This window comes from Rattus norvegicus, chromosome 15, assembly GCF_021556685.1.
Source record: "Rattus norvegicus strain SHRSP/BbbUtx chromosome 15, alternate assembly SHRSP_T2T, whole genome shotgun sequence".
Lineage (NCBI taxonomy): Eukaryota > Metazoa > Chordata > Mammalia > Rodentia > Muridae > Rattus > Rattus norvegicus.
The window spans coordinates 104,372,305-104,397,217 of NC_141548.1; the positions used below are offsets into that span (position 1 = coordinate 104,372,305).

A 24,913-nucleotide genomic window follows, 5' to 3' on the forward strand; every position below is an offset into this window, starting at 1 on the left:
GCTTCTGCCCTTTCCCCGAGTGCGGCCAGTCGGAAAATCATCCCACCTGCTCCAGGTTGGGCGATGAATGCCTCGAGAAGTCCATGAGGGTACGTTTCTAGAACCTCTGTTCTATTAAAGGTCAGGTGAGTGCCAAGGCAAGTTCTTTACCTTTCCTTTGGGAGTTTAACGAGCCGCAGACCACACATCGCACTTAACCACTCAGTTGTACGGCCCTGCCTGGCTTCATGAAAAAAGATTTCAAACTATACTCCTCCGTGGTTAGAGGACAAAAGCAAATTCTTGAAAATTTTCGAGGTGGTGGGCACTGAGCTAAAATTTTATTTGGTGTACACTGTGCATGTCCCAGCCGCAGCCTGGGACATAAATGGCTATAAATGTGGCCCAACAAACACAACACTTAAAACTTCTTGAGGTTTTTTGTTTTTTGGTTTTTTTTTTTGTTTTTTTGTTTTTTTTTTGCTCTGTAACTCGACTGCACAGCTCTCGAGTATGGATTATATAGATGGCAACATCAGGTCACAGTGACAAAAGCTAGACAAGCCTGATAGACCATAAACAGACAAAGGCAACGCTGACTACAAATGGCTAAGTCTTTTGTTACAAAGCTGACATCGGCAGAAAGGACTGGCTCCTGCTCTGTTTCGGGATGTGTAGTATTAGCCTTGTTGTTGCTACTGAGAAAACATTTACCTGTCAGGATTTCCTAAGCTACTAGGCACTGTACATGGACACCTTCACTGCGTTTTCCTATCCCTATCATCAGCACCTTAAGAAAAAAGGACTCTGAAGCCCTGGGTGGCCCAGAACTCACGATGTAGACCAGGCTGGCTTTAGAGTCACAGAGATCCACCTGCCTCTGCCCAGTGTGTGCTGGGCTTAAAGGAATGCGCTGTGAGCCCCCATGCCCAGCAACACATTTCTGAGAATTAATTCTGAAACAAGCCGCTACATGAACACTATTAATGTCCACCAATGGGCAACACTGTACTCAGTAGACAACTAAGTATAGGGCAGAGTCTGACCTCACACCATGAGGATAAGAGATGCAGAGACCCAAGGCCCCGCCCTCTTCATACGCACACTTCTTTCAGTACCACCTTTCCCCCAGGAGTTAGGGAGCTTGAAGTTACACTGCACTAACACAGTCACTGGAGAAATAGCCGTTTACTTCTACCAGTGAATGACATCCTGCTGAAAAACCATCTAAATTTAAGATCTTGGTATCTTTCAACAGTGGCCAGATCTGATCCAAGTCTTTGCAAATGACCCCAGAACAAAAACATGAGTCAGAGACCATGAGATGCTAAGCAGTCGAGATAGAACTGGGACCTTAAGTCAATCCAAAAGTACATTAAAAAAAAAAACTTTTCCTTTGCTTTACTAAACATCCCACTTCCTGTTTGGGCTTCGAATTTGGCCCGTCCCTCAAAGCCTGTGCAGTCAGTCTCGAGGGAGAAGAGGGGCAGGAACGAACAGGAATCCCACCTCATCTTTGTCAGCCTCCTCATCGACTTCATAGACGTGAACTGGAAGTTTATCCAACTTGGCCACTTTGCTTTAAAAAAGAAGAAAGAAAACTTGCGTTGTAATTGCATAATCCATAGAGTCTGTTTCTCCATCCATCTGAGGAACCAGCCCAGAATAAACCCAATGGTGGCCACTGAGATAAGGAGTTACACAGTCTACGCCATTGCTTCTCAAGTGGGCGAGCCAAGGGACTGCAGGCAAAGTTCCCACTGTAGAAATAAGGCACAGCTTGCTGTGGCTAGGAGGCCTACTAAAAGTAAGAAAACAGAGTGGACGCTAATGAAACAACTTGGTGGGATGGTTTTTTAATGTAAAATATGAGAGGGAAAGGGAGACAGGGTCACAGAGTTTTAATTGACTATGGATGGAGGGTGATGGTTAATGATGGACGATGAAACTCACAACTATAACAGCAGTAGCTACAGCTATACAAACAGCTATGCGCTAGGCATCAGGGCACCTTACACAAGCCCTCTCAGGGAAGGCAGATTAATTGGACCCAATGGGAATTATCTTCAAGTTCCCAAGTGAACACTGGGCAGTTAGCTAAGGAGCCCATCTACGTGGAGAAACAGTGTTGGCAGGGAGTGTTCTCTCTGATGTGTAAGAGTCAGTCAGGAAGTTGGCTGAACACTCTAAGGAGTGGCTGGACCACACACATAGAAAAATAAACAGTGAGGTCCGCTGAGGAGAAGACAAAAGGCTCGGAATTTCATAAATGCACCGGACCCAAAGAACAGTATACCTTGGGTGGCTAAGGTCTCAGTGGAGGTGGTCACTGAAAACAGCCTGTCACCATTTGCTGTTCCCAGCACCAGTTACACTTCCCGCTGACCGCTGTGTTGGAATGTGTTGTTTTCAAAGACGCTCCACCCTGCCTCCCTTTATGACAAACCCACGTGAGCACTATCGGTTTGGGTATGCTTGAGGACTCGTGAGCTGCAAGGAGGAAAGGAATTGACCTGGGAAAGCACTCTCATACTTATTTTCTCAAAACAAAATTTATTTAATATAGACAGTCTTCACACATTTCTTTTCCAAAATATTCTTTTGAAAACACACACACACACACACACACACACACACACACACACACACACACGGCACTATTCCAATCCTCAAGAATTTGAGCTGGAATCAACCCAGGGATCTGTCGACAGGGGAATGGATGCATTAGGGAAATCATGACATTTTTTTCATCCCTAAAAATTGAATGCAACCGGAAATACATTACAGAAATTATTCTAGTCTCAGAAACACAAGTGCATGCTTTCTCGAATATGTGCCCCTTGAACTTTATGCAGATACATAATGACATAAAGGAATGAGGATATAAGGATGGACGGACAGGGACGGGAGAATGAGGACAAGAGGAACGGTGCATGTTTGGATGCAAGTGTGGCTATGACCCAGGTGCACACACACTGAGTGTGTCAACAGTAATGAGGAGGTGGACACACACAGAAGTGGAAGTGGGTCTTGAATGCAGAGGAAACAGAACAGTGGGAGGAGGAACAGAACACAGCCACAGGGACTGAAGATGATCAGAGCATTACATACATGGGGGAAATGTCACGATGAAAGCCCTTACTTCATACAATTAATAAATGATAGTGAAAGTGATCGATTTAATAACCATAAAACAGCACTGCAGAACATTTCAATATACTTGTCTTTTATATATACCTTGGTGAAAACGTTCTGGTTCTCCAAACAGAATTTCAGATCAGAATTGAGTCACCCATATGTTCTTACCCCTGCTTAGCCAGATCAGACTGTGACACTGGGTCTTATGATCGAAAGCTGTACCATGCACATATTTCGTCTACAAGCGCTCTCACGATTACTCTGACTACATGGGTGAAGCCATACACGCGAGCCCGAAGCCCCTCCCACACAGCCAGCAGGCAGCCGACTTACTTTGGAAGCTGTCGGAACTCTCCTGAGTAATCTTCATAGTGATAGGTCACAAGGTGCCAGTCAGAGTTGTAGGTTTTGATGCACTGGTGCAGGGTTACAAAAAACAGAGAAACAGAAAGTCAGGTGATGACTTCTGGGGAACAGGAGGAGCTTTGGGAAGTGAGACCCTAGAGACATACAAAGTTCTGCTGTCAGTCATCGAACATCACAATTCTACCTACAGAGTCTCCTGTGAGACACAAGACTTTGAAGCAGTGCAACATGACCCTCTGGAGGCACTGTGTCAAGTTATCAACATCAGTAATCTGACAGCGGCTTTTTATGGTAACACTGAAGCAGCAGTTGCTATCCCTGGCTTACAATCAGTTGTTTTTTAAGAAGTGTTTTATGCTGCTGCGCTGGTTAGGATGAGAATGCCCCAACAGGCTCATATATTTAAATGTTTGGTCCCCAGCTGGTGGAACTGTCTGGAAAGGCTTAAGAGGTGTGGCCTTGTTAGAAGAGGTGTGTCACTGGAGGGGGTAGAGCTCTGCCGTTTGAAAAGCCTGCACCATTGCCAAAATCTCACGCTCAGGCTCATACTTGTGAATCGAGATTTAAGTTCTCGGTTACTGCCTCGGTACCACTCCTGCCACCATGTTCATGCCATGATGGCCACGCCTTTACCCTCTGAACTGTGAGCTCCCAGTAGACTCAGTCCTTTATAAGCTACCTTGGTCCTGGCGTCATTACAGCAGTGGAGTTACCAAGACGGTTGCATATGTTTATCTATTTGTGTGTGGGGAGAGGGCATGCTACTGTGCTCGTGGAGAAGCCAGGGGACAACTTGACAAAGCTGATTCTCTCCTCCTGCCCTGTGGATCTAGAAGATCAGAGTCAGGTCAGCGGGCTTAGCGGTAGGTGCCTTTACCTGCTGAGCCATCCAGCACATGGCTTTAGAAAAGGCCATAGTCTCTTTACGAGGACACGAAAGAAAGTAGCACTGTGAGCCCAAGGACACTTTCATGACATTTCCTGACATTAGAGCTGGTGCTGTTAGCAACTATAATCATTTAAATTTGTCCTCAGTTTTCTTCACATTCATAAGTGATAAAGTGAGATGATGAGCAGGAAAGATGTAGCCTCCAACTTACATGGCTCCATGACCTCTTTACCTGTGTGCACGTGTGTGTGTGTGTGTGTGTGTGTGTGTGTGTGTGTGTGTGTGTCTGTGAGCGCATTCACACATGTGGGAGCATGTGAGTGTGCATGTGTGGGGGCATGCATGTGTATGTGTGAGTGTATGTGTGCATGTATGTGTACATGTGTGTTCATGTGTAAATATACATGCATGTGTGTACATGTGTGCATGTATGTGTGTACGTGCGTGCCTGTGTACATGAGCATGCATATGTACTGTACAGAGCACTCAGTCTATTGCTAAGGCTTCTTTTAGTGTCACTACGTTTCACACACTATAGCAGAACTACCTCACTACCTGACAGAGGGCCACCAGGGTATCCTTCATCTATCTGCCTCGGTGGCTGTGAGCTTCTAGTTAGCTCTTGACATATGCAAAACTGGTACAGAAAAGGAACATGTAAAACCAACAATGATGTATTTGTGTCATACCTAATTTTTTTGGGAGGGGGTGTTTAACTGGCTGAGCCTACCTTCTGTGGCCAGGCAGGTCTCCCAGTGGAGAGATAAGGACACCAACCCACCCACAAAACCTTAGACCCATCCCACCTACGAGATGTACAGGGACAGAGACAGCAGACCGAGGGAATGAACAACCAATGACTGGCTCAGATTGAGACCCATCCCATGGACAAGAACCAATCTGACACTGTTAATGATACTCTGTTGTGCTTGCAGAGAGGAGCCCAGCATAACTGTCCTCTGAGAGGCCCCACCCAGCAGCCGATGGAAAGAGATGCAGGGACCCTCAGCCAAACATTAGATGGAGCTCAGGGACGCTTGTGGAAGGGTTGGGGGAAGGACTGAGGGACCAAAAGAGGATAGGAACTCCACAGGAAGACCAACAGAGTCAACTAACCTGGAGCCCCTGAGACTGAACCACCACCCACAGGCTGGACCCCGTACCCCTCCCCCACCACACACATAAGTAGCAGATGAGCAGCTTGGTTGTCATGTGGGTCCCTAACAACTGGAGACGGGGCTGTCCCTGAATCTGTTACCTGCCTATGGATTCTGTTCCCCTAACTGTGTGGCCTTGTCTGCCTCAGTGGCAGGGGATGTGTCTGGTCCTAAAGTGACTTGAGGAGCTGGGGATGGGGGAACGTAGGGGGGCTCCCCTTCTCACAGGAGAAGGGGAGGGAAATGGAGGGAGGATGGGGGGGTGGTTCTAGGCGAGAGAGTGGCTGATATTAGGATGTAAGTAAATCAACTAATTACTCAATAATAATAAAGATTGTAAAACAGAAAAATTTGACTCAGAATAATTTTTTAATAAGATTCCTATTCTTACTCCACTTCACTGACGTCAATTGTTTTGTCTACATCCCAGCCTCCACCTGAGCAGTCACCAACCAACTGAACAGAAACAACAACGGGCGCTTGCTTGCTTTCTCCCTTTTTTTTTTCTAGGTTTATTTATTTTATGTATGTGAGTACACTGCAGCTGTCTTCAGACACACCAGAAGAGGGCACCAGATCTCATTGCAGATGGTTGTGAGCCACCATGTGGTTGCTGGGACTTGAACTCAGGACCTCTGGAAGAGCAGTCAGTGCTCTAACCACTGAGCCATCTCTCCAGCCCTTTCTTCCTTTTTTTAATGCCAGGCTTCACAGTGAGCATTTTGCTTTAAAAGATGAAAATGGAAGGAAGTTTGGGTGTTCTAGAATACTTTTTGAAGGTGAAACAAAATGAGAGAAGGGGCGGAGCAGAGTCAGTCAGGGAGGTGAGCATTCTCCTTTGCCGCAGCTCTGAACTTTTGAGTGTTACTTTATCCCTGGGAACTCGGTTCACAGTTTCCAGCAATACTTTCGCACCTGGGCATCCGGTGTCCACATTCACATTTACATTCCAAAGCCACCAAATGGGTTTGGAAGTCACACTCAGTTCAGGTTTCCCATAGCCACCCCATGTAAGCGGCGGGCCTGACTGCCCATGCTCTTTATCTGACCATGATGCTGGAGCATAGAGAACTGCTCTGCACCACCAGCCTCTAACAAGACACTGAACGTCCTGAGGTACAGCACGTACCCGGCTAACTAAAAGCAGGCGGTAGAGACAAAAGCAAAGGGGGTGAATGTTTTCACGAAAGAAATACTGATATTTTCACGAATGAAATACTGGAATACCTATGTGTTCACAGTCTTAAGCAAAATGGGGAATTATAAATATTTAAATATATGGAACTGTGTAATAAGGACTCAGTGGTAAAGGACCGGGCTCCAAGCCTGATAACCTGAGTTCACCCCTCTGAAGCCCCATGGTAGAAGTGAATAGGTCTTGCAAGCTATCTTTGGACCTCCATTTGTAAACTGTGGTACACATTTGTGTACACACACACACACACACACACACACACACACACACACAGAGAGAGAGAGAGAGAGAGAGTAAAATTACAAGAAACTACAAAAAAAAGCATCAAGTATGCCAAATTACCTCAGCCTCATTCAAAAGTGCTGTTGCCTGTCTAGTTGTGGGCACTGCCTAAATCCCAAGGCTGATGCACCAAACAGAGCAAGCCCCACCCCGTGTGGCTCCAGAAAGTCTTAGGCACAACAGACCCCATCAGTGATCTAACAAGGGAACTGTGTGTCCAAATGGGTAGGGATGGAATCCAGTACCTAATTTACCTTTCAAACTTGGGAACCTGGACAAGAATTTGGCATTACAGTGAGAGGCTCACCAAGGCAGTTTGTTTTACAAGTTCATTGTCCCTCCATGCAAAAGGGTGGAGAGCAGATGGCAGAAGCCTAACACAGTTCAGTCACATGGGCTCTAGCAGCTCAGGATGAAGCACAGATTGCTTAACCTGCAGGGATTAAACACTGAGTGGCTAGAGAGATGGTCAAGGGCTAAGTGCACTGGGTACTCATGCAGATGAGCGGCTAGAGAGATGGTCCAGGGCTAAGTGCACTGGGTACTCATGCAGATGAGCGGCTAGAGAGATGGTCCAGGGCTAAGTGCACTGGGTACTCATGCAGATGAGTGGCTAGAGAGATGGTCCAGGGCTAAGTGCACTGGGTACTCATGCAGATGAGTGGCTAGAGAGATGGTCCAGGGCTAAGTGCACTGGGTACTCATGCAGATGAGCGGCTAGAGAGATGGTCCAGGGCTAAGTGCACTGGATACTCATGCAGATGAGCGGCTAGAGAGATGGTCCAGGGCTAAGTGCACTGGGTACTCATGCAGATGAGCGGCTAGAGAGATGGTCCAGGGCTAAGTGCACTGGGTACTCATGCAGATGAGCGGCTAGAGAGATGGTCCAGGGCTAAGTGCACTGGGTACTCATGCAGATGAGCGGCTAGAGAGATGGTCCAGGGCTAAGTGCACTGGGTACTCATGCAGATGAGCGGCTAGAGAGATGGTCCAGGGCTAAGTGCACTGGGTACTCATGCAGAGGACCTGGGTTCTATTTCCAGCATCTACACGATGGCTCAGGACCAGTTCCATGGTACCTGATGCCTTCTCCTGGTCTCGGCTGGCACTGTACACACATGGCATATATGTACACATGCAGGCAAACACACATACACACAACATTAAAATAACCTGGGCTAGAGAGGTGGCTCAACTGCTAAGAACACATGTTACTCTTGCAGAAGACCTGGGTTCAGTTCTTAGCACCCACGTCATAGTTCATAACCACCCATAGCTCCAGTTCCAGGGAATCCAACACCCTCCTCTGGTTTCCATGGGCACCAGGCATGAACATAATACACATGTACACATGCAAGTTAACACTCATGAACATAAAAGAAATAAATAAATCTGAAGAAACAATTTAAAAAACCAAATCTTACACACACCAACCCCCTGCCCTGCCTTTTTAAGGAGTTGGGCGAATGAGTAATAATTTTGCCACATGCTCTAAGACAGAAGTTAACAAGCATTCTGCAGGGGTCCATGCAGTCATAACACCACCAGCTCTCAGGGTCACAGGATCTCTACTGCAAGTTAGTTTTATTATGACTGCAGCCCAATACGTAAACAGATGGGCAAGGTCATGTACTAATAAACTTTAGTCATGTAAAATAGGCTGCAGGCCAGATTTTGCTACAGCTTGCCTTTTAAAAGAGTCTATGCCTATATAAACATTCCCAGTGTGTATGTGTAAGCTTATATAAACATACCCAGTGTGTACGTGTAATCCTGTATAGACATACCTATGAGTGGTAAACCTACATAAGCATATCTAGTGTGTGTAAATCTGTATAAACATACCTGGTGTGTGTGTAAGCCTGTATAGACACACCCAGTGTGTGTGTAAGCCTGAATAAATACAACTAGTGTGCGTGTAAGCCTATATAAACATGCCTAGTGTGTGTGTGAACCTATAAACCTACCCAGTGTGTGTGTGTGTGTGTGTGTGTGCGTGTGTGTAAAATTCTGTATAACCATATCTAGTGTATGTGTATAAATCTATATTAACAGGTATAGTGTGTGTGCGAGCCTACATCAACATGCCTAGTGTGTGTCTAGAATTAAGGTTACTAATGTGGTAGAGAAGGAAACGAGGCAGAGTAACAACACTGCTTTAAACGTTTATACCCAGACTTATCTTTTTCCAAAATCTCAAGTAAAACAAAACACTGTAACGTAGAGGGCACATGTGAGAAGGTCAGAGGCCAGACTGTGCAGTTGGCCCTCTCCTCATCTTGCTGGCCCAAAAACTCATTTCTAAAAAAGAACCATTTCAAGAAACAAAATTGCAGCAACTAATGAGTTTCTTCTACCTGCACATAGCAGGACGAATAGAGAAACACTACAGGGAATGAAAGCCTCCCATCACTGGTAATGGCGCCACACGTGGGTCAGGGATAGTGGGATGTGGCTGCACCTGGCTCTAGCCCTGACTTAACTTGCAGAGACAGACGTACCAGTGAGGCCAATGAGCCCATAATGAACTCATGGATCCGCCATGACAGGCAGTATTGATGACAAAGCAGGCAATGGCATTCCCATTTAAGAGTTATTCTTCAGTCTACGCCCACAAGTTAAACTCTGGAGAAATCGATATCTGAGAATTACAAAGGCGCTCTCCCGACACTCCCACCCATTCGACGCTGACAACTTCTCATCATAGAACCATCGCTACCTCTTTGATACTATTCAGAAAAGTAACGAGATGCAAGGAAAGGGGGAGTGGAAAGAAATGTCTTTGCAATGTCCACGATGCAGAGGAAATAAAAAACTCACCTCGGTGACAAACAGGCTCTGTGCTTCCTCCTCTGCATTTGCAGGGACCGTGGAACGTACGTAGCGCCCCTGCCGCCTCAGGATGGCCGTCTGTGAACAGAACAGAGAAGACCTGGTGAGGACTTAAGGTCAGGCTAATGGTGCAGTTGATGGCCCTGCAACAAGGCCAGAGCCTGCAAAATTCCTCCAATCTCCCCTGCAGTGAGGACAGAGGTCACTTACAGCAAATGCTTTGACATTCTGAAGTGTCCACACCTGGTCTAGGTAGCAGTGCAGGCTCAGTCACCACTAATTATTAAATGAGTCTTTAGACCAAGAGCCCCTCCTTGCCCCTGAAGATCACAGCCTTCTTGCTTCAGGAGATTCCAGGCTTACAACATTTTAAATTGTATTAGCATTACACATTGACTGCACATAACGGGTCTCATTATGCCATCTCCATACGTACATACTACGTCCTGCGTCCATGTTTACTGACATCTCTGTGACCCTCTCTTGTCCTTTCTCCCGCTAGCCTCTCTTCCCAGACTCTTTAAAAAAGCAAACTACCGAACAACAACAGAACACCTCAGAGATTTCTATGGCAGAAAAGGTGTGACAGACATTTGTTTCCCGAGTCTGGCTTTCTTCTCTTACCACCAAGAGCTCCATATTTGTGAAAACACGGTGCCGTTGTGCGTCATGGCTGCAGAATACTCCACTGTGAACTGCAGCACAGTTTCCTCATTTGCCCAGGCTGATCTGGAAACTGGCTGTTTCGAGCAGAGACTTCAGGCATCTCTGCAGTTTACAGACCTCAGTTACCCTACATACAAACCCCCAGGACGGAAGCAGCCAGATGCTGGGGGAAGGTCTAGTTTTTGATTTCCAAGCAGCCTCCATGCAGACTTCCACAGTGACTGCTCTAACTCAGTCCTAGCAACACTGAACATGGGTCCATTTCTCCCCCAAAGCATCACCACCGCTTGCTGCTTACTTTCTTCTGTTGTATTCTGTGTGCTTGGGTGTCTTGCCTGTATACATGTATGTGCACCAAATGCATACCTGGTGCCTGCAGAGGTCAGAAAGCATCGAAACCCTGAAGCTCGGGTTGCAGATGGCTGTGAGCTTCCACATGGGTGCTGGGAATCAAAACCGGGTCCTGTACGAGGGCAGCAAGAGCTCGTCACCCTTTCTCCTGCCCCTAATTTTTGTTTTCTTAATGATAGCCACTCTGACCGGGGTGAGATGGAATCTCAACCTCATTGGTTTTTGTTTCCCTTGGTGAGCACCTTACACTTTTTTAAAAAAATGTATTTATTGGCCATTTGTACTTCTTTGCTTGAAAACTCCTGAGTTTGTTTTTTTCCATATTAGTTGATCATTTAATCTGGAGATTAATTGCAAAAGATGGAGGAGCAGCTGGCAGAGGCTCTCTGCACTGTGGGCAGCTCACTGCTCTGTGGACTGCTCCTTCTGCTGTGTAGTTTCTTGCAACCCTATCTGTCACCTGATGCTATTGGCTGTCCTGTCCCTAAGTTTCAGATTTCCAGGTCTTGCTCTGGGCGGTCTTTTCCAAGGTGCTCCCCCTGCACTTGTTTGTCCCATGCCAGGCTTTGGGGGACGACTTAAAGCCATGTGCAGACGGTGGCTTCCTTACTATCGAAAGCGACATTTGTATCTCCCCATCCTCCACCCCAGCCCTGTGCATGTGAATCCTTCATCCACTCTGCCTCCAGGGAGCGTCTAAAACCCAGGGTCTCTGTTTATAGAAAATATTTCAAACAAATTGTGACCTTGGTTGCAAAATCATTTCCAAGGAATGCTACAGAAATATATGATCATATACACAGGAAAGAGGTACAAGCACTTCAAAAAGCCTCAACACAAGATCATGTCTACCCAGACTGCCAAACCTTTTCTGAGCCAGCCATGATCATGACAGAGAAAACTGCCCATCGAAGCCTGTGCATCTCAAATGGGGCACATGCTGTGTCCTTACACAGTTTCCTTCCCTTGATTTAACTTGGCTCTTCCTACATCTTAAAAAGCTAACTACACATGTGAGACCTTCGACAAACAGCCCATTTCTCATTGGAACACAAGGAAGAAAGAAAATTTGTTGCAAAAAATTTCACACTAGAATTATGAACACAAGAACCTGTCATTATGTGACATTTTCCCCTAACACCCTTCTTGGGTGAGAAAAATAACTGCCAGTGGGTCTTTTAGATTTTGTTTTTTAGATGAAGGATTGCTGTGTGTGTATGTTCTCATCTGGAAAAGAAAACAACTTTCAATCAACAGAGAGAGACTTAAATCCAGACACAGTTATTCTCATGTATAATTCTGGAAGGCTAGGGCAGGAGGATTGCTGTATGTTCAAAGTCAGACACATACCAGAGCAGTGTCTCCAAGAGACAGAGACAGAATGTGTGTGTGTGTGTGTGTGTGTGTGTGTGTGTGTGTGTGTGAGAGAGAGAGAGAGAGAGAGAGAGAGAGAGAGAGACTGACTTGATTCAAATTTGCATTTACATATCAGTCATTGTGACCAATTCCTAACTGATTTTGACCAACTACACTCTGCCCAGATGCAAATGTTTTCACCCTCTAGGGACTTCATTCAAAAACAAGCATACAACAAACCCATGTCAGATGGCTTCTTCAGCACTAACTAGCATGTGCTATTTTTTAGTATTTCTTGAGCTACATTGTATCCTTTTGAGATCTCCTCTAATGAAGGCTTCGGGTGGCTGGGCTTCACTGTAGACATGCTGCTCCAAGACCACAGGTGAGGCCTATTTCCTCTTCCTTTGAAAACAGGCTGGACTAACAAAGTGCAGAAGTCACTGCGCACATGCCAAAGGCAGCCTTTAGGAAGGCAATTACACCCCCTTCCTCTTCCTAAGCTAAGCTGAGCACCATATGAAGAATTCTGTCTTTGCACCTGTCAGACCTCAACTTCATGTGGTGGACACTGGTTCACATAGAAACTCCATTGTCAAAGGGCAAAGAGCACATGTCTATGATATGTGTCAGACACACATGTGGCTGTGAACACTGTCAGCCAGGAATGGGATGTATATAGTACACCCACCGGAAGAGTCGAGGATCACAGTGGAGGAGGGAGCAGGAGGAGGGAGCAGAGAGGCTGTTGGAGCCAGGGCTGACTGAAGGGGAATGACATGATCAGTGCCCTCATGAAGTTACAGTGCACATAAGACCCAACCAGCTGGCATTCTAGCATGGAGAGAGGAGGGCTCATAGTTCCATCTCTAGCCGAAGAGTCACTGAGAGTTGGTTAGTGCTGGAGGCTCTGGGTTAATCAGCTTTCTTTAGGGGTGTAGGTCCTCGTTGGGTGATCACACCCCAGTGAATGGTCCCACATCCATGCAGGTTCAAGCAGCACAAACTGTGCTCCAACTGAACTCCGTGGTTATATGGGTTATATGGGCATGAAGTTGGAGTGGGATGGGGCTGAAGGTAGGAAGATTTAGGGCAGAAGCAAGGGTGAATATGACCAGGATACATTGTATACTGTAACAAAATTCTCAAAGAATGTTTCTAAAAATTCTTCCTTGAGAAACAATATCAGATGGCTGTGAGAAAGTCCATATTATATGGAGAAAAACAGCTCACTCTCCCAAGGCTGATACACCACATGAGTGGGGAGGCCATTTTAGATGCGACCTCCCTAGGTAAAAGCTATAGCAGAAGAACCACTGAGCTGAGCCTGGACTGGATTCCGAACTGTGAGAAATAATCCACTACTGCTTTAGTTGCTAGGCTTGCTTGGTTATTCATCCTGATTGTGAGATTGCAGGCGCAGCTCTACAGTACAGCTCTGAAATGCTGTACTAGTCATACAGAGCATTAAGGACCTGGTTCCTACAGTCACCTTCTGCTCAATCAGCACCCTAAAGTAATCAAGGTAAGAAATAAATATCGGGGGCTGGGGATTTAGCTCAGTGGTAGAGCGCTTACCTAGGAAGCGCAAGGCCCTGGGTTCGGTCCCCAGCTCCGAAAAAAAAGAACATAAATAAATAAATAAATAAATAAATAAATAAATAAATAAATATCGGCCAGATCCCAAGGGTAAGCTGAGATGAAAAACATTCTACCAATCATTTAAAAACTCAGCATAAATAATTACTTATCTATCCAAATCTTGTCTGGGTCCTGACCTTCCTCCAGATATGGATCTAATAGGATACAACATTTAATAAAACATATCTGCCACTCTTACTGAGTCTGATGAAGGAGGAGGAAATAAGTTTATAGTACAGTCTGATGGAGGAGGAGGAGGAAGAAATAAGCTTATAGTATAATTAGTACTCCATCTAGAAAGGCACTCAGAGAAGATCACTGAATTCCAGGACAACATAAGAAAAGAGCAGAAGGTCTTAATCCAACAGAAGACAATGGTATCAAACAAAGTGTATCTTAAGAAAGATGTTGAAACTGTGAAGGATTAGTTCACATTGTACTCAGAACAAATGGGAGAGATAACGCTGGTGATGGTGACAGAGCAAAACCACGTAAGACTAGCTTTGTTAAAAAGTTAGGACTGGATAGGGAATGTCGCTCTTTAGAGTGCTCACCTAGTATGCACAAAGCCCTGGATTTGCTCCAGCACCATATAATCTGGGCCCAGGTGCACATGCCTATAGTCCTGGCACTTGGAAGGTGGAGGTAGGGAGAGTCAAAAATTCAAGGTCGCCTTCCAATACATAGCAAGCTCCACAAGCCTGGGATACATGAGATTACGTACAGAGATTCTAGAAAAAAAAGTATTTGTTCTGTCGAAAACTGCCTTTGAACTCCAACTGACTTCCAAGTACAGAAAGAACAGGGCCTGCATAGTAAGAGCATCAGGTTAGAGCCCCTGGGGGCCTGGTGACTTGTCACCAATGGGGTGGGCACCATTAGTGTCCCAAGCTCTCCAGCCCTCACAGTCTTCACTGAAATCCAGCCACAGTAATCTGCTTGTTTATAACGTGCTTCCCATTTCAACCTTCCCGCTGGGAAAAGATGCAAAGTCAACAGCAACACAGACTTTTTACCATACTTTCCAACGCACTTCAATAAAGTAGTATTTTGCTTTTCTTGTGGAGTCGTCAAATGAGTGTCAATTCCCTTCAGTCTGACTAATGCTGGCCACATTAGTCAAAATCTTGTCTACAGACCCGAAAAGCTGTTATTTGACCCTATAAATTTTTGGCCTTATAACAGCGTCCCTGAGACTTGTTTTAACAGCTGATTCCATTATCCACCACTCTCCATGCCTTTTCTCTGAGGCCAAGAGACATCTCTTCCTACCTGTGAATGTTTCAAGAATGAACAGATAAAACAGTCAATGGGGATGGAAAAGGGCAACTGCCAATCACCATCCATTACTTGCATAAGAGGCTTTTCCTCTTAAGACAAAAGCTCTCTGATCCATTACAGAAATTGATGAGGGATGGCTATAGCACAAACAAATGTTCTATTTTAACCTCTCTATAGATTTTGTGTATTAAAGGTCACATTCAGACGATAGTCTAGTCTATGACAAACTAATTAATGTTAAATTTCTATAGTTTCATTTATTAGGTTTATAAAGAAGTCCAAGACGGTCTCCTAAGAGTTACACTCAGTGAGCACCTGGGCCCTGGAACAATGGGTGCAGTTTCTTTCCAGTACTGTATGATTCTGTGGGTTGTGTGGAGAGCTTTTACCATAGACAGGCTGGCCTGGAATTGCTAATACTCCACACGGAGGCCCTTAGCTCATGATCTTGCCTCAGTCTGAGTGCTGCTGAGACTAAAGGTGTGCACAGCCATGCAGAGCATGGAGCCTTATTTCTATCCATTGTGATTATTATCCCGGCCAGAGGCTGGGCCTGGGTCCTATTTCCAAAAATCAACAGCAAAAATGGCAAAGAACAGCAGCCCCGCTGACTGTTTTTTCCTCTTTTTTGCTCGGTAACATTTTGCAAATTACCTAATCTTTCACAGTTTTTTTTTCCTCATCTATAGCAAAGGGGATGATCACTGCTCCTCTGGGGAATCTGTAGAGGTTAAAGGGAATGCCCAGCACAGTTATACAAATGTAAGGTAGTTTATAACGTATAAAGTAGTTTATACAATGGCCAGCCCCACTCTTTAAGTTTAGAAATAAACTACGGTTATCCTTCAGGGACCTTGAGGGACTGGGTCCAGGGCGTCTGTGTCACCCAGAGATGCCCAGGTCCCTTATCCTAGGTGGGTTGTGCATGCAGCCCATGCTTACTCCCCTGTGTAGTTATCAACTGCCTCTCATTACTTCAAACACCTCCTCCAACACCAGGCGGTCTGAAGAGCTGAATGCTATGCCGTTTAGAGAGCAGCAGGCTCACACACCCTTCTTTTCTCTGAGTGTTTTCAGCCTGATTTTTGAACCCACAGACAGAGAGTCTGGGGACCCAATCACATCTCTATCCTACTGAGGAAACCTCAATATGAAGGGGGACAGGGGTTTCATACTACGGACTGTGGTTGTCATGCGATGACCACAGCAAAGCATGGTTAGCATCTTCAAGAGCCACTGAGATGGAAACCTCCAAGTTCAAATGCAACTGAGAAGAAAACGTCCCAGCTTCTGGAACCAGGAGCTCTCGTATAGTTCCTTAGGTTAAATACTGGCAGCCTTTGACACACAGAAATCCTTAGTTACCTTGTCCAGGGACAGACAAGAGTCTCATGAAGAAGCCCACAGAACCACTGCAGTAGCTGAAACAGAAGAGAAGGCAGCGCATGGCCCCTCTGAGGCACTGTGAAGGGCATGTGTATAGCTGGGACCCCCAAGACAAACTTCTCATGGTCCCAGACCCTAACAAGAAAAGTAAAACATACACCTATTTCCCAGTCTGGCCTGAAACTTAGAAACTCAAGTGGATTCTTTTTACTTTAAGAATTTATCTGTTGATTGACATGATTCCCTCCAAATACTCTGACACCCCTGAGCTACAAGGTCAGCATTAGAAACTTCTGGGCTATTTGGGCCAGCTTTGTTGGGGAGGTGGGAGGGGAACGGGACATAGAGAGGCAACAGGTGCCTTACCTGGCAATGCCCTGCCCTTACTGCCCCAGGACCTGCTGCACTCCTGTCTTCTGAGCTTAAACTCAGCTCCCCATTTTTAAACCAACCCAAGTCCACACCCCAAGGGGGATGATGAAGGAGTCTAATTCACACGTGACCTTGAACCCCTTACCCCCTAACCCGCCAAGAAGCTCAAGTTTCCAAGGATGAGAAAGGTGAGGTCTGACATTTCATTAATCTTCAGGTTGTGGAATCTGAGAAGGGACACTGGGAAGGCTTTGGAACCCTGGAGGTTCACCTTTGCTTGGCTGGCTGTGTAATTCTGGGGAAAGCCTGGACGGACACACACACACACACACACACACACACACACACACACACACACACACAATCAGGCCTTCTAGGACCTCCAGTTCCCTCAGTGGCTCAGAAATCCTCTGTTCTGTGAACATGGAACTCTGAGCCCCACTCCTTCCCAAGCTGAGTCCTAGCAACTGAACCGTGAGAAAGCAGACAAGGAAAGAAAAAAAGAACAAAAACAAAAACAAAAACAAGAATCGACTTTGCTTTGACTTACTTTTTACCACACAGATTAAGATAAACACTACTGCCATGGGCACACAGTTGTGGCATCTTGATTTTTCCAAACCTCTCCCTTCACACAGGGCTGACTATTCACTAATCACTTCATGATGGCCTTCAACTATTTAAAAATACTCCTGATTCCTGGTGGGGAGCATGTATATCCACTGGGCACATAAATCACGTTTTCTGCGATTTTAATTAAAAGCCTGAAACAAAAGGCCCACCCTTTCCCCAGGGACCTGAGAACAATGAACTAAAGCAGAGATTCTGGAGAAGGGGCAGGCTGTAACCTGAGCCAGCTGCAGGGATAGTGACCAAGTATTTGTCTCCTCTGATCCAGGAGCAGAAAGCTGGGATTGGTCTCTCTCAGGCAGAAACAGACACCAAGGACAGGCAGGAGAGGGAGTGTGGCTGCTTTCCCAGTGGAAGGGAGGTGGGATACCAAGCAGACAACCCAGGGTGGGGTGGCCTTGCCTCAGCCACTACTGAGACACTGGGTCAGAGAGCAGCAGCAAGAGCTTTCTAGGAGGCAAGGTCTTATGTAACCTAGGCTGACCTCAAACTCACTAGGTAGCCAAGGCTAGCCTTGAGCTCTAGCTCCTTTTGTCTCCACTCCCAAGGGCTGAGATTATAGGAATGTGACACCACACCCAAAGACTGTGACCGTCTTTGCAGAGTCCGCCTAGCAATCTGTTACACAGCATTCCAGCCTTGTCATCATTTTGGCTTTATTTATAGAATTATCCCTTCAGACCTCTGCACACCTGGTCTTCAATCTGCATTGAAAAGGACATCACCTGCTAGGTGCACAGTAACCAGGGGAAGAGAGGGACAGGAGCACAAAGCACCCCCAGGCCACCCAGAAGACACTGGCCCAGCCCCCACTGCCTTCTCACACAAAAAGCCCTGGCTTGATTTTTTAATTATTAATATGTTCAGCCAGCCCAAAGGAATGCAGCACCCACATCAATGTTTTAAAGTTATCTCCAGTTTCAACTTACTGTCTATTACCAGGATGGCTCCCGACCACCCCTGCCCCCACCCCCACCCCAAGCCCGAGGCCAATGCATGGTGTCTTGTGTGTCTCTCCCCCTTTGACGTCTGCTGGAAATGCAATGTGGCTGGATTGCTCTGTACGTTAAGCATTTTTTTTTTTTTTTTGGATGTAGTGCAACACTGAAACCACAGCAGCAGAGGACTCTGGGATCTTTCCAAGGATCTGGAGGAGCCATTTGTCTCCGAGCACAGGAGCTGCTCATGAGAGGCCCCAGCACCAAGCTCGAGTAGAAACCCACATGGTGGAGGGCACTCCCACACTGCACCTCAAAGCTCCTGTCCAGGTCATTCAGTAACTCAAGATTCTGTTCATTTCTGACAATGCCATCCGCAGATGCTGGCCCAACATACATGCACACACACATACACACTCATGTGCATGCCCCCCGTCTCCATGTTTAATTCATCTGTAATTAAGGAAATGGATAAGCTTGGGACAAGAAAGGGGCCCAAAGAATTTCATTTAGTTTCTGAGGAAAGTTTAAACTCCCAAAGAGGAGCAGGAGAAATGGCTCAGTGGTTAAGAACTCACGTGCTCTTTGCAGAGTTCAATTCCTGGAAGATTACTAACAACTGTCACTCTAGCTCCAGGGACCCAACGGTCTCCTCTGGCCTTCTCAGACAAGAGCATACACATGCATAAACAATTTACAAAACAATAAAATCGTGTTAAAAACAAAAACAAAGAAAAAGTTCCCCAGGGCTGAGCTGGCTCAGAGGTTACAATTCTGTTCCAGCAGAATTCCCATTCAGTCACCAACATTCCTGTCACAGCTCAAAACCACCTACCTGCAGCTTGGGGGAATGCTACACTTCTAGCCTCCGCTGGTGCTTACACTGAAAACCACAGACACATACACAAACACACTGTATCAAGAATTTAAAGATAATTCTACAACACCAAGAAATCCAACACATCAATAAAAGACTGAGTTACAGACAGCACTAGAGAGGATGAGCCCCACGGAGGCCGAGGAAAGTTCATTCCTGAGGACTCTCTGAGGTGCTGTCACCTTCCAGTGACTGTCTGGGAATGGGGCAGTGGGAGTGGTGTCTCTCTCCCTAGCCACTTGTGACCCTCAAGTTTCCATCCTTGAGCCCGACCGCTCACTCGGCAATGGACAGAACCAAGAGTGAAGTGAGGATGGCTCCTAAAGGACATCTCCCCTGTGGTTTTGTTTTGTTTTTATGGAGCTAAGATCAACCTGTGGTGTGGTGTGTGTGTGTGTGCACGCTAACACATGCTAGGCTAGCAGCTCTAGCTATAAACACCCCAGCCTGGGTCCCTGCGGCACAGCCTGACCTTCTGTGTCTGTTCCTCCTCTGTCATAAGCATGGTTCTCACCAAGGCTCTGGGTGCCTGCAGTGATAGTCTGTCCTTTACTGTTAACCCTGACATCTCTTGGGTTCCCAGGCTGCTAGCACTGGATACCCAGCTGGACTCTGAACTTCATATTTGTAGGCTAGGGTCTCATGGGATGTGATTTATATGATGACAAGCATGTGTTAAACCTCCTGCTTCTTGGGCTGGAGAGATGGCTCAGTGGTTAAGAGCACTGGGCTGCTCTTCCAGAGGTCCTGAGTTCAATTCCCAGCAACCACATGGTGGCTCACAACCATCTGTAATGGGGATCTGATGCCCTCTTCTAGTGTGTCTGAAGACAGCTACGGTGTACTCACATACATAAAATAAATAAATAAATCTTTGAAATGAACTCCTTAAGAAGTCTTTTTTAAAAAAGGAAAACAAAAAACCTCCTGCTTCTTATGAGCACCCACGATACACTCGTTCTCCTCTCCTTGGTGTTCAGTAGTGTGAAATCAGGGTTCTGTTCTCTATGTGTGGCCCTAAGCACCAGGCAAAGCTGGGCCCCTCATGCAGGTTTCAGGTATTAGGTTAAATACACACTTTCAACCCAGGTGCACAGCCGAGAGACTGTCAGAGAAGCCACCGCTGCCTCCTTGTTAAGTGGTTAAAACGTAGTCACTTCTCATACTTGAGCAGAATGAAATGCTTGTATCCCTAAAGGCCTGCCTAATGCTGATTCAGAAACTCTAGATTTCCCAGGTAGGTCCAGCCCCAGACATGAACTAATATCCCACAATGTTCACAGAAAGCTGCACTGTTGGGTTGGGCAGTGAATTATAGCTCACAAAATTGCAAGGATTTTACACTAAGGACATTTTTAGTAAAAAGTTAAAAACAAAGTCCCAAGATTACTTTATTGAAAAATGTACACACACACACACACACACACACACACACACACACACACACACACACAGACACACACACACAGAGACACAGACACACACACACACACACACACACACACACACACACACACACACACACACACAAGCACATGCACCTAGGGAAAAAGTGTTGAAATGGTTTCTTTTCCAAAGGGTAGATGGGAAATGAGATCAGGAACCTCCAGGCCTTTGTAAGTCCTGGCACTCGGCTTCCTCCTCAGGTTACTGGTTTGTAGAGCATTATGGGTTGTGTGTACTTATAAGAGGAAAAGAACTGGGAAGGGGTGGGGGGACAGGAGATGGGGATAGAAACTGGATGTTACTGACAGAGAATGGAGTGGCCACCTTTCCCCAGAGGAGGATTGTCCTAAATCTGAACACCTCCTAGAATCATCGATCCCTTCTATCCTCACTTGCACCTTAAATTCTCTTGCATTCTTGGTTACATAGCAAGTTTGAGGTCAGTCTGGAATACTTGAGACCCTGTCTCAAAACAAACAAACATGATACCATCCCCAAAACAAGATATGAAACAAAACAAAATGTACCATAGAAACGTTATCCCACACACTAATATCCCACAGTGGATTCTTCTTGTTTTTGAATATAAACTAACATCCTGCATGAATGACACCCTGATGTTGCACGCAGTCCCATGATTGACCACTGTACCTCCATGTTTAGCTAGAAATCCTATAGCCACAACCCTTTTAAAGAATGTGGTATAGCTGGGTGTGGTGGTACATGCCCATAAGCATCTCCTTCCCCACAAGTAAACACTGTGACACCTTGTTGCTTTATTCACTCATCTGTGGACAGAGATCCTCTTCCTCTTCCAGGAGCTATGGGCATCCTAGTCATCTCTGTATCTCTGTACTCACGACTTTCAGGTACATACTCAGAGGCAGAGTAAACACTCTTCTTTCCCATATACCCACAGCTTACACTAGACACCGAACCCTAACTTTTTTTTTCTTTTTTTCGGAGCTGGGGACCGAACCCAGGGCCTTGCGCTTCCTAGGCAAGCGCTCTACCACTGAGCTAACCCAACCCCGAACCCTAACTTTTATGAAATGTGAGTGGGGACCCATTAGCTGCCTCCAAATATCCTTTCCAATATTTACTGCCTTTCGTGCACTATGACAATATAAAATTATACCTAGGGTCTCAATGTCAGCTTACCCACTTGGAAACACGCAAAGGCAGCACAATGTCTATGTGTGTGTATGACCATTTGTACATAGTTGGCAGACATCTATGCCGAGTTCTATTACTTTAAGAGTTGATTGCTGCTGCTCATCAAAGGCTACCGTTGCATTCTCGTACACCGTACTCACCGTATTCACTGTCTAACCCCTTTCCTAAGCTTGTCGTCCCCTCTCTGTATGAGAAAGGCTGCTTTTCCCTGACCAACTGTGTTTACAATGCCTCTAGAAAGAGTTATTAGGATGCTTCTACTCTATCAAAATGGAGACAGGAGGAATCTGTGGCACTGCTAAGTCATGAACTACACTGTAATTAGACAGTTGATATCATCACTGTGACAGATCAACAAGAAAGCATGGTATAAATGTCTCTCCAGGGACAAAGTGGCAGTCTCTATGAGAACAGTGCCAAAAGTCAGCTGTGACCCACCACTACTGCCAGGACGTGGGCCACGACTGACATTCAAACTCCTTCTACTTTGGAACAATTTCCCTGAAACAGAAAGCAATACTTGTTCATTGATTCCTGGCCAGAATGGGGACGGTGAGGCTCTTTGTCCCTTAGAATATTACAGAAACGTTTTTGGGAGAGAGAGGTGCGCAGATTTTCTCCAAATTGTAATCTTTTGACTCTATGTTGTTTGAATACCTGGGTCCTTTGTCCCTGGGGGGAAGATGACACAAGACACTAATGCTGGTTTTTGTTTTTTCTCTTAAGTAACTTTTTTCATGTCTATAAATATAGCTTTTCATTCTTGGTTGTAAGACTAAATAACAAATTTACTCCTTAACACCAATAAACACACTCTGGGGGGCCTATGAAGCTTCCGACAACCTTCGCCTTTCTCTGAGGAAACTGTGGAGAATACAGAACAGCACTGAGAACCTCTGAGCAGACCGCAGTGGTCCTGGGTCACTAGGGAGATAGTTTACCTTGCTCCTTAATAACCTCAAGGCTTCCTGCCTGTCATATAGCTGTAGGCTGAAAGCCATCAGACAGCAGGGGAGGCAGGACCTTCCTGAGTGTTTCTGCTTCCCTCCAAGGAAAGATACCAAGTCCTGCTACTGGGACCGACTTCATAACGCTGCTCCTGCCTCTCGGCCCTTTTCTCTGGGAACCTGCAATTCAGGGCTTTTCATGGCAGAATCCAAATTTGTCATCCTAAAGGATACATGGCAAAGCTCTGCTGCTCCCCAGCAGATTCTAGAATACCTGGTTTAAAAAACAGCACACTAGGCTTGCAGGTGTGCACCTCGGTGGTAGATCTGGCGCCCTGGGTTAATCAAAAAATTTGATTCAAAAATCTAAAAAAAATTATCTAAGACATAAGAGGCACTTGTACCCTCTAAGTTACCCCAGAATATAATATACATGCATACATATATACATATATAAACATATATGTATTTATTTTTAACAAGAAAAATTAATCCCTCTAAAATATGATGTCATCATAAGGTACACAATCATACAGCTTTTCTTTTAAACCCACTACCCATCATATATGCAGGTAAGCACACTACCCATCATATATGCAGGTAAGCACACCACCTGCCTACATGCAGGTAAGCACACTACCCATCATGCATGCAGGTAAGCACACCACCTACCATACATGCAGGTAAGCACACTACCCATCATATATGCAGGTAAGCACACTACCCATCATGCATGAAGGTAAGCACACTACCCATCATGCATGCAGGTAAGCACACCACCTGCCATACATGCAGGTAAGCACACTACCCATCATGCATGCAGGTAAGCACACCACCTACCATACATGCAGGTAAGCACACTACCCATCATACATGCCATCCACCATACATACTAGGTAAGCCTGTTGGTCTGCACCCCCAGTCCTCTTTCTACTTTTTATTTAGAGATAGGGTTCAGGGTGGCTTTGAAGTCATTCTGTGCCTTAGTTAGTCCTTGAACATGGGATCCTCCTACGTCTGTTCCCCAAGTAGCTAGGAATGCAGAGACCTGTGCCACTAGGACTGGCTCTATTCCCATCTTTAAAATCATAAATTCACCAAACAGTCATTCAATATGTAGAAAAGGGTGTCTGATCAAATCTATACCACAGTATTTTCCAAGGTCCCACACCAACACAGATCTATTGATAGTGACAGTCACTGACCTGGAAGTCATCGTAAGGGAAGAGGAGCATCTCCCGCAGACAGTCATTCAGGATCTGGGTCTTCTTCTGCACGATGACATTTTCGTAGTCAAGTGGCTCAATCAGCTTTGGCTTTGCCTGGAAAACCAAGGAAGCCACATCACTGAAATGCTCTCACTGAAGAAATGCTCTCACTGAAGAAATGCTCTCACTGAAGAAATGCTCTCACTGAAGAAATGCTCTCACTGAAATGCTCTCACTGAAGAAATGCTCTCACTGAAGAAATGCTCTCACTGAAGAAATGCTCTCACTGAAGAAATGCTCTCACTGAAGAAATGCTCTCACTGAAATGCTCTCACTGAAGAAATGCTCTCACTGAAGAAATGCTCTCACTGAAGAAATGCTCTCACTGAAGAAATGCTCTCACTGAAATGCTCTCACTGAAGAAATGCTCTCACTGAAGAAATGCTCTCACTGAAGAAATGCTCTCACTGAAGAAATGCTCTCACTGAAATGCTCTTAGGTACACGGTCTTGTTTGTGTGAGACAATTTCACATTGTAACTCCAGGCCAGCCTCAATGCTGCATTGTGGCCCCAAGCCACGGATGGCTTCTTAGTAGTTATCATGGCTTACGTGAGAAAACTGCCTTCTTAAGTGAGAGAACTTTATGCATCTAGACACTAATATTTCTCAACTTTTCACTTTAAAAAAGGAACAGAATGAGAGAAAAAGTGTTTTTCAGAGGGGAGAGAGCTGTCATGTTGCCCTGTCCAGCCAGAGTGATGCTTATGCCATTGTTTAAGCAGCAGAGAAACCTGCACT

General features: G+C 45.7%; 1 protein-coding gene across 51 annotated transcripts in view; it reads right to left on the bottom strand.

The window, feature by feature from the left end:
- Positions 1-24,913, bottom strand: part of Dock9 (dedicator of cytokinesis 9) — a 264,999-nt gene that overhangs the window by 132,757 nt on the left and 107,329 nt on the right. For all 51 annotated transcript variants that reach the window (NM_001105759.3, XM_087585062.1, XM_087585049.1 and 48 more), the window contains 4 exon segments: positions 1,489-1,558; positions 3,451-3,533; positions 9,827-9,916; positions 24,111-24,227. In NM_001105759.3, coding sequence (NP_001099229.2) covers positions 1,489-1,558; positions 3,451-3,533; positions 9,827-9,916; positions 24,111-24,227 — 360 coding nt within the window.